This window comes from Sebastes umbrosus, chromosome 11 (assembly GCF_015220745.1).
Source record: "Sebastes umbrosus isolate fSebUmb1 chromosome 11, fSebUmb1.pri, whole genome shotgun sequence".
NCBI classification, from domain to species: Eukaryota; Metazoa; Chordata; class Actinopteri; order Perciformes; family Sebastidae; genus Sebastes; species Sebastes umbrosus.
Window position 1 is genome coordinate 17853153 of NC_051279.1, and position 10937 is coordinate 17864089.

General features: G+C 38.6%; 2 protein-coding genes across 2 annotated transcripts; both read left to right on the forward strand.

Moving 5' to 3' along the window:
- Window positions 1–1707: 1707 nt before the first annotated feature.
- On the forward strand, window positions 1708–4471 carry LOC119496972 (serum amyloid P-component-like). Its single transcript, XM_037784674.1, has 4 exons — window positions 1708–1732; window positions 3347–3470; window positions 3569–3860; window positions 4011–4471. Exons 1-4 carry the CDS (start codon window positions 1708–1710, stop codon window positions 4257–4259), a joined length of 690 nt encoding a protein of 229 aa, XP_037640602.1. The 3' UTR covers window positions 4260–4471.
- A 3243-nt stretch (window positions 4472–7714) lies between these two features.
- On the forward strand, window positions 7715–10556 carry LOC119496973 (serum amyloid P-component-like). The gene is made up of 4 exons (XM_037784675.1): window positions 7715–7739; window positions 9375–9477; window positions 9576–9867; window positions 10018–10556. Exons 1-4 carry the CDS (start codon window positions 7715–7717, stop codon window positions 10264–10266), a joined length of 669 nt encoding a protein of 222 aa, XP_037640603.1. The 3' UTR covers window positions 10267–10556.
- The last annotated feature ends 381 nt before the right edge of the window (window positions 10557–10937 follow it).

Sequence of the window (10937 nt, forward strand, 5' to 3'; positions counted from 1 at the left end):
CAACAGTTTGAAAATGTCCGACGTCGTTAAAACTCAACCTGATGATCCGGTGCGGACCTTCATTGCCCCTCTTGGAGTGCACTATACTGATCCCCAGGAAGTGCAGCATGTACGGTTTCAATAACCTACATGCAGCTGGTTCATCAATCTCATACTGTACATATGAAATACTTTGTAAAAAATGAAATGCTTTGTAAGATACTGTGACCTGTTTTGATGTTGACAGATAGCATGTATGGCCTCAGCCAAATACCTTTTTAATGATTGCTCTCAGAGCAAAAGAACAAAAGGTGTCCCAGGTTTACCTTCATGAGATATGCGTGAGAGTGTTTGCATTTTTTAATTTCCTGTGCACAACGTTGTTGACACATATTTCCTTTTGTATTTTTTTTTTTGCACCTGATATCCTGCTCCTCCCCACTGATGAGCACATATTAATTTACTTACCAAGCCAGCCGGTCTGTTGTGGATACAGTCAACATAGCACTCCATCACGCCCTGCAACACTTAGAATAACCCAAACACACACATTCATCCTATTTATTTACTTCAGTTCCACTTTAATTCCATCAACACACTCAAACTCTTTACCACAATTTTGGATATGAACATTGACCCAGTCATATGCCACTGGATTCGGAGCTTCCTGTGGAACAGACCACAGAGGGTGAACGTTAATAACCTAACCTCACGCCCTCTTGACCTCAGCACAGGAGCTCCTCATGGCTGTGTTCTCTCCCCCTGCTTATTTTCACTGAACACCACCCACTTTACATCCAAGGACAGTTCTGTGAAAACAATCAAATATGCAGATGACATAACCATTGTAGGCCTCGAGTCCAGACAGCCCTGCAAGCAAGACACAGATCGCCCTCTTAGTCTTAAATTGTGCAAAATAATAATAAAAAATAGAATAAAATACAACAAACGTGAATGTTTATAGCGCGTCATTCAGCAGACGCATGGGCAGTATGTAGTTGTGCAATGCTAATGTGCTGTGTTTCTGTGTTTCCAGTAAAGGATTCTATTTTTAAACTTATGCACGCTAGGAAGTCACTTTGTCTCCAAGTATGCAACACTTGACAGGTATCACAACCTCAACCAAATAATTTTAATTATTGCTTTTAGAGCAAAAAAAACAAAAGGTGTCCCATGTTGTCATCTTCGCCCTTATGAGAAATGCATGGCTGTGTTTGTATCTTTTACTATCCCATGCTTGGCCTTCAGTACACTGTTTACCTCTTGGCCTTGGAAGGAGGTTATGTTACGAGACAACGTAGTGTAATGTTATACAGACATAACAAGGCTGCTGAATGAGAGCGGTATCCGCCGATACGTTACACGGAAACACACCGTGTTAATAATAAGCCGACCACGTCACGGTACCGCCAGCTGTGAGCTGATGATCTGTTTTTAAAGTCAAGCACCTTGGCGGAGTTATGCGCTCTCCGAGTGCCATTCTAGTTACCTTTTGTATTTTGTAATTTGCAGCGTATCATTCAGGTTGAAGGTTGAAGGTTAATAACCTAAACTCACGCCCTCTTGACAGCACAGGAGCTCCTCATGGCTGTGTTCTCTACCCCTGCTTATTTTCACTGTACACCACCCACTTTACATCCAAGGACAGTTCTATGAAAATAATCAAATATGCAGATGACACAACCATTGTAGGCCTCATCTCCAATAATGATGAAACCCAGTACCGCAATGTGGTGGCCCAAGCTGTCACTTGGTGAGCAAGCAAGGACCTCATGCTCAACCCATCCAAAACCCAGGAACTCATTATTGACTTCCATTTTATGCCAAATCCCAAAATACCCATACAAATAAATGGAGACCTCATCTCCACCACTGACTCTTTTAAATTCCTTGGAACACACCTTAGCAACCTGAAGTGGAAAACTAACATGAACACATCATTGCAAAAGCTCAACATTGACTGTACTTCCTTAGACAGCAAAAAAAAAATTCCGGTGCAAGCAACAGTTCCTGTTCTACTCAGCCATCATTGAGTTTGTTATCACATCCTCTCCTACAGAAAGGATATAACAGCATGGATAGTCAAACATGTAAAAAACTACAGCAGATTGTTGACAGCTCAGTCACTAGGAAAAATTTGATATTTGGGTAAACTACGAATATGCTGAATGTGAACTTTTTTTTTGCATTCAGAGCAAGTGACGTGGTACAGTGAGTGATCGTTATTGAGAGTTCCGTGGTATAATAATGAGTACAACAAGCAAGAAAGTCCACTAAGGGCAGAAGGGGTTGTGAATGGGTGAAACAAACACGTATATGCTTTTTACGTAACGTTACGTAAGAAAGTCCGCTAAAGGTGGTTGTTGTTTATTTATGGTAATTACATTGTTACGTTTGTTTGTCTGATGTGTCCATTTATGTATTTGTGCTGGAGAGAACAACAAATTGTAACAAAAACAACCCTGGTCATGTGGCTAATAAACAATGTAATCTATTGATTTTATTGCCTTAAATTATTAAATTTGTTAAATTTTTACCTTTGTATAGTAAATAAAGAGCTCCAACTGGATGTGTGCGAATGTAATTTGGGTGATAAAACTTCATTAAAAGCATGTAATGTGCATTTGCCTGCTCTTAGTAACAACATTGTTGGGTGACGAAGAAAATAAATGTGAACACATTTTTTTTTTTTTCAAGCAAGCATGACCTTTTAATTTTAATTAGCGTGTGAACATTAAGTAACCTATTAAAGTAACAGATCCAAGATTGGAACACACCCCGAGAAGAATGAGGAAGCAGTGAGGGTATAAAACTCGCTCGTATTCGCTGTTGTGCACAACATCCTGAAACAACCTTAAAGGTAAGATCAAAGAGCAAATTAAGCTGACTGCAATTTTTCCATCTGTATTGTGCTGTATAATGTGTCATGCAATTGCAAGTGACCGTAAATTTTAATTTTGAATTTGAAGTGTCCACTGGTCGTTAATAGCAACACAACAGCATTTAATTTAGTAGATTTAAACTAAAACATATTTTGGTGTCTCTTTATTTGTCTTTGTATCAGATGGCGTTTTGGCTTCTCCTGCTGATGCTGACAGCATGTGCTGCAATTCCTAACGGTAAAACATATATATGCTTTATTTAACAGAGGGGAAACAGAAGGGAATTTCACAAATAAGTTACAAGTGTGTTACCATTTGCAAAAATCTATTTTCCTAAATTATTAGGGTGAAACAAATATATAGTTGCAATTACTAATGTTGAGTAAATCTGTTGTATTGTCATGATGTGTAAAATATAAAAATGTTTTAACATATACGTTATATCATATTCCAACTCGACATTCATTTGTTTCATGAACATTTAGCAACTTTCTTCTTTTTTGTAGATCTTTCTGGTAAAATGTTCATCTTCCCAGAGGAAACCAACACAGCTAATGTGAAACTGATACCTGCGCTATCACGTCTCACTGCTATAACTGTCTGTCTCAGGTAATGTTTATAGGGAAAAAATAAATTAAATAACGCACTATATCTCTCACTGTAGAAGCATCATATTTTATTTTATTTATTTATTTCGATGTCTGCAGGTTCAAGACCGATCTCCGCAGAAACCATGCACTATTCTCTCTGGCCACAGCCACGCATAGCAATGCCTTCCTGCTATTCAAGGACAGTTCAGGTGATGACATTAACGTGTATGTCGGGAATGCAAATAAAGAATTTGAAGGTCAGGACTACAAATTGAACACATGGCACTCCATTTGTACTACATGGGACGCTGCGTCTGGTCTGGTGCAGCTGTGGTTAGATGGAAAGTCAACAATTAAGAAATACTTTGGTGGACCAGCAATTGTAAATCCCATTATCATCCTCGGACAGGTCAGTTCAATTGATAAACATTTAGTTTATAGAATTCTACAAATTTCTGTATGTTGCTAAGTTTTTGATTCATTTTATGTCTGTGAAGTATTCATTTTTGAACAAGAATTGGACAGAATATAATGGTTTTTATCTCAACAATCACTACAGGAACAGGATTCCCATGGCGGGCGGTTTGACAGGAGTCAGTCTTTCCTTGGCATGATATGTGATGTCCACGTGTGGAACTACGTCCTTTCACCCTGTGAGATCATGCGCTTCATGGATGATGAAAACTACACCCCAGGGAATGTGGTCAACTGGAGTGCGCTGACTAGCATTGCCACCGGAAGAGTGCTAACAGAAGATAAACAAAAGGCCTGTGAAGAGCACAAGCAATGCCCGCGTGTTCTCTATTGAGTATGAAATGCAAACGTCCTGTAGACTTAAACAGTGGCTTTGAGAAGTTTGCAGCTTAGTCTTTGGGAAGTGTAGTGGCATTAATCAGCTTGAATTAAAAAACTACCATGTTTTACTAATTACAATCCTTTTTTCTGATCAGCATCTTCAATGTATTGTGTGTTATTAACGGTGCAATTGTTACACGTAATTATGTAACATTAGTGATATATCTTGGGGTCTGTCTTTTCTGCTGTTTTTGGTGTGATGTACTTCTTGCAGTTCATTAAAAACGGCACATTTTTCTTGCAGTCCAGTCTCATGTCCGTCATTCTGACATAAATCATTCAATAATATTTAGCACATCAGTGAAAGGCAGGGGTGCCCTGGAAATGGTGGGTCCCTTGATAACAGCTCAACAAGCCTTGATGCAACACATTTCTTTTAATCTCTAGCTTGTTGCAGAGGCCCAATCCAGCTCTGGGTCCCCGAGGTGCTACCAAAGCTTGACTTTGTACGTTACATCTGTCTTCTTTAGCCTATAGGCAATTACGACGTTGGCCCATGAAGACACGGGTACTGCTCGGGTTGCTGCTTCAGTGTCTGTGTCAAGCCCATTTGGGGAGGGACGATGTCAGATTAATATTTTACCCAATAAAGATCTAAAAGAAATGTGAAATATAAAATAGCCAAAACAAAAGTCTCTTCCATGTAGTAATGAATCAGGGATAATTTGATAATCGATGAATTGTTGATGAGTACTTCTCTAATGAGGACTATATAGTAGATAATGATGATTTACTAGCGAACAGACTGGGAGAGGCTATATTGATGAATCATTAAGTAATGATTAGTTCATAAATATTATGTGACTTGATCATACTGACCACTTTCATGAGTCATTCCTAATTAACTCTGAATCAGCTTCTGAGTGGCACAAAACAAGCAATGACTCAATGATTACTGATTATTTAAACATTAGTTACTGTTTTTGTGTCCAACCATGTAAAGTGAAACATAATGTTTGGGGCCGTCAGGTGGACAAGTTGAAATTATGTTATCACTTATTTAACCTCAACACTAACTAGCCTATGTGACAAATAATTAGAGTTAGCATTTCTGCTAACTGCAAACATACTGAAGGCCAACCACCAATCTAACGTGATGAAGGCAACAGTCTTAAGGACTAGAGCGGCCTATGAGCTGTTGTGCTGGAATGATGTTCAACTTCATAATATTCATGGATGTGGATATTAATGTATATGTGGTCCGAATATGATGAAGATCTGATTCTTTTAAGGAATTCATTTAAAGCTAATGATGAAGTAATGAGGAACTCCTCAGTAGCTATTCAGTATTATGTCTCACTTTACTTGGTTGGACACAAAAACAGTAACTAATGTTTAAGTAATCAGTACTTAATGAGTTGTTGCTAGTTTTGTGCCACTCAGCAGCCTATTCAGAGTTAATCAGGAACGACTCATGAAAGTTGTTAGTATGATCAAGTCACATATATTCATGAACTAATCATTACTTAATCATTCATTAATATAGGATCTCCAAGTTTTACCTACTCGTTTTACCTACTCTATGAAATTTGATTGGGAGCAGTTATTGTAAAGAGTTACCGAAAATTCAGTTAGCTTTTTAAAAAATCTTTGTGAGTTGATTAATGATACAATGAGAATTTGTGTTTAAGTCTGTAAGCAGTATCCTTCAGCTTAATTAAATAGTCTAAACATCACAGCATTTTGATTCAGTGTTGCTCAATGCATTTAACTAAATTAAAGTTTCTACAAAACAACAGTTTGAAAAAACTCAACCTGATGATCCGGTGCGGACCTTCATTGCCCCTCTTGGAGTGCAGTATACTGATCCCCAGGAAGTGCAGCATGTACGGTTTAAATAACCTACATGCAGCTGGTTCATCAATCTCATACTGTACATATGAAATACTTTGTAAAAAATGAAATGCTTTGTAAGATACTGTGACCTGTTTTGATGTTGACAGATAGCATGTATGGCCTCAGCCTTTTTAATGATTGCTCTCAGAGCAAAAGAACAAAAGGTGTCCCAGGTTTACCTTCATGAGATATGCGTGGGAGTGTTTGCATTCTTTAATTTCCTGTGCACAACGTTGTTGACACATATTTCCTTTTGTATTTTTTATTTTGCACCTGACATCCTGCTCCTCCCCACTGATGAGCACATATTAATTCACCTACCAAGCCAGCCGGTCTGTTGTGGATACAGTCAACATAGCACTCCATCACGCCCTGCAACACTTAGAATAACCCAAACACACACATTCATCCTATTTATTTACTTCAGTTCCACTTTAATTCCATCAACACACTCAAACTCTTTACCACAATTTTGGATATGAACATAGACCCAGTCATATGCCACTGGATTCAGAGCTTCCTGTGGAACAGACCACAGAGGGGGAAGGTTAATAACCTAACCTCACGCCCTCTTGACCTCAGCACAGGAGCTCCTCAGGGCTGTGTTCTCACCCCCTGCTTATTTTCACTGAACACCACTCACTTTACATCCAAGGACAGTTCTGTGAAAACAATCAAATATGCAGATGACATAACCATTGTAGGCCTCTAGTCCAGACAGCCCTGCAAGCAAGACACAGATCGCCCTCTTAGTCTTAAATTGTGCAAAATAATAAAAAATAAATAAATAAAATAAAACAAACGGGAATGTTTATAGCGTGTCATTCAGCAGACGTATGGGCAGTATGTAGCCGCGCAATGCTAATGTGCTGTGTTTCCAGTAAAGGATTCTATTTTTAAACTTATGCACGCTAGGAAGTCACTTTGTCTCCAAGTATGCAACACTTGACAGGTATCACAACCTCACCCAAATAATTTTAATTATTGCTTTTAGAGCAAAAAAACAAAAGGTGTCCGATGTTGTCATCTTCGCCCTTATGAGAAATGCATGGCTGTGTTTGTATCTTTTACTATCCCATGCTTGGCCTTCAGTACACTGTTTACCTCTTGGCCTTGGAAGGAGGTTATGTTACGAGACAACGTAGTGTAATGTTATACAGACATAACAAGGCTGCTGAATGAGAGCGGTATCCGCCGATACGTTACACGGAAACACACCGTGTTAATAATAAGCCGACCACGTCACGGTACCGCCAGCTGTGAGCTGATGATCTGTTTTTAAAGTCAAGCACCTTGGCGGAGTTATGCGCTCTCCGAGTGCCATTCTAGTTACCTTTTGTATTTTGTAATTTGCAGCGTATCATTCAGGTTGAAGGTTGAAGGTTAATAACCTAAACTCACGCCCTCTTGACAGCACAGGAGCTCCTCATGGCTGTGTTCTCTACCCCTGCTTATTTTCACTGTACACCACCCACTTTACATCCAAGGACAGTTCTATGAAAATAATCAAATATGCAGATGACACAACCATTGTAGGCCTCATCTCCAATAATGATGAAACCCAGTACCGCAATGTGGTGGCCCAAGCTGTCACTTGGTGAGCAAGCAAGGACCTCATGCTCAACCCATCCAAAACCCAGGAACTCATTATTGACTTCCATTTTATGCCAAATCCCAAAATACCCATACAAATAAATGGAGACCTCATCTCCACCACTGACTCTTTTAAATTCCTTGGAACACACCTTAGCAACCTGAAGTGGAAAACTAACATGAACACATCATTGCAAAAGCTCAACATTGACTGTACTTCCTTAGACAGCAAAAAAAAAATTCCGGTGCAAGCAACAGTTCCTGTTCTACTCAGCCATCATTGAGTTTGTTATCACATCCTCTCCTACAGAAAGGATATAACAGCATGGATAGTCAAACATGTAAAAAACTACAGCAGATTGTTGACAGCTCAGTCACTAGGAAAAATTTGATATTTGGGTAAAGTACGGATATGCTGAATGTGAACTTTTTTTTTGCATTCAGAGCAAGTGACGTGGTACAGTGAGTGATCGTTATTGAGAGTTCCGTGGTATAATAATGAGTACAACAAGCAAGAAAGTCCACTAAGGGCAGAAGGGGTTGTGAATGGGTGAAACAAACACGTATATGCTTTTTACGTAACGTTACGTAAGAAAGTCCGCTAAAGGTGGTTGTTGTTTATTTATGGTAATTACATTGTTACGTTTGTTTGTCTGATGTGTCCATTTATGTATTTGTGCTGGAGAGAACAACAAATTGTAACAAAAACAACCCTGGTCATGTGGCTAATAAACAATGTAATCTATTGATTTTATTGCCTTAAATTATTAAATTTGTTAAATTTTTACCTTTGTATAGTAAATAAAGAGCTCCAACTGGATGTGTGCGAATGTAATTTGGGTGATAAAACTTCATTAAAAGCATGTAATGTGCATTTGCCTGCTCTTAGTAACAACATTGTTGGGTGACGAAGAAAATAAATGTGAACACATTTTTTTTTTTTTCAAGCAAGCATGACCTTTTAATTTTAATTAGCGTGTGAACATTAAGTAACCTATTAAAGTAACAGATCCAAGATTGGAACACACCCCGAGAAGAATGAGGAAGCAGTGAGGGTATAAAACTCGCTCGTATTCGCTGTTGTGCACAACATCCTGAAACAACCTTAAAGGTAAGATCAAAGAGCAAATTAAGCTGACTGCAATTTTTCCATCTGTATTGTGCTGTATAATGTGTCATGCAATTGCAAGTGACCGTAAATTTTAATTTTGAATTTGAAGTGTCCACTGGTCGTTAATAGCAACACAACAGCATTTAATTTAGTAGATTTAAACTAAAACATATTTTGGTGTCTCTTTATTTGTCTTTGTATCAGATGGCGTTTTGGCTTCTCCTGCTGATGCTGACAGCATGTGCTGCAATTCCTAACGGTAAAACATATATATGCTTTATTTAACAGAGGGGAAACAGAAGGGAATTTCACAAATAAGTTACAAGTGTGTTACCATTTGCAAAAATCTATTTTCCTAAATTATTAGGGTGAAACAAATATATAGTTGCAATTACTAATGTTGAGTAAATCTGTTGTATTGTCATGATGTGTAAAATATAAAAATGTTTTAACATATACGTTATATCATATTCCAACTCGACATTCATTTGTTTCATGAATATTTAGCAACTTTCTTCTTTTTTGTAGATCTTTCTGGTAAAATGTTCATCTTCCCAGAGGAAACCAACACAGCTAATGTGAAACTGATACCTGCGCTATCACGTCTCACTGCTATAACTGTCTGTCTCAGGTAATGTTTAAAGGGAAAAAATAAATTAAATAACGCACTATATCTCTCACTGTAGAAGCATCATATTTTATTTTATTTATTTATTTCGATGTCTGCAGGTTCAAGACCGATCTCCGCAGAAACCATGCACTATTCTCTCTGGCCACAGCCACGCATAGCAATGCCTTCCTGCTATTCAAGGACAGTTCAGGTGATGACATTGACGTGTATGTCGGGAATGCAAATAAAGAATTTGAAGGTCAGGACTACAAATTGAACACATGGCACTCCATTTGTACTACATGGGACGCTGCGTCTGGTCTGGTGCAGCTGTGGTTAGATGGAAAGTCAACAATTAAGAAATACTTTGGTGGACCAGCAATTGTAAATCCCATTATCATCCTCGGACAGGTCAGTTCAATTGATAAACATTTAGTTTATAGAATTCTACAAATTTCTGTATGTTGCTAAGTTTTTGATTCATTTTATGTCTGTGAAGTATTCATTTTTGAACAAGAATTGGACAGAATATAATGGTTTTTATCTCAACAATCACTACAGGAACAGGATTCCCATGGCGGGCGGTTTGACAGGAGTCAGTCTTTCCTTGGCATGATATGTGATGTCCACGTGTGGAACTACGTCCTTTCACCCTGTGAGATCATGCGCTTCATGGATGATGAAAACTACACCCCAGGGAATGTGGTCAACTGGAGTGCGCTGACTAGCATTGCCACCGGAAGAGTGCTAACAGAAGATAAACAAAAGGCCTGTGAAGAGCACAAGCAATGCCCGCGTGTTCTCTATTGAGTATGAAATGCAAACGTCCTGTAGACTTAAACAGTGGCTTTGAGAAGTTTGCAGCTTAGTCTTTGGGAAGTGTAGTGGCATTAATCAGCTTGAATTAAAAAACTACCATGTTTTACAAATTACAATCCTTTTTTCTGATCAGCATCTTCAATGTATTGTGTGTTATTAACGGTGCAATTGTTACATGTAATTATGTAACATTAGTGATATATCTTGGGGTCTGTCTTTTCTGCTGTTTTTGGTGTGATGTACTTCTTGCAGTTCATTAAAAACGGCACATTTTTCTTGCAGTCCTGTCTCATGTCCGTCATTCTGACATAAATCATTCAATAATATTTAGCACATCAGTGAAAGGCAGGGGTGCCCTGGAAATGTTGGGTCCCTTGATAACAGCTCAACAAGCCTTGATGCAACACATTTCTTTTAATCTCTAGCTTGTTGCAGAGGCCCAATCCAGCTCTGGGTCCCCGAGGTGCTACCAAAGCTTGACTTTGTACGTTACATCTGTCTTCTTTAGCCTATAGGCAATTACGACGTTGGCCCATGAAGACACGGGTACTGCTCGGGTTGCTGCTTCAGTGTCTGTGTCAAGCCCATTTGGGGAGGGACGATGTCAGATTAATATTTTACCCAATAAAGATCTAAAAGAAATGTGAAATATAAAATAGCCA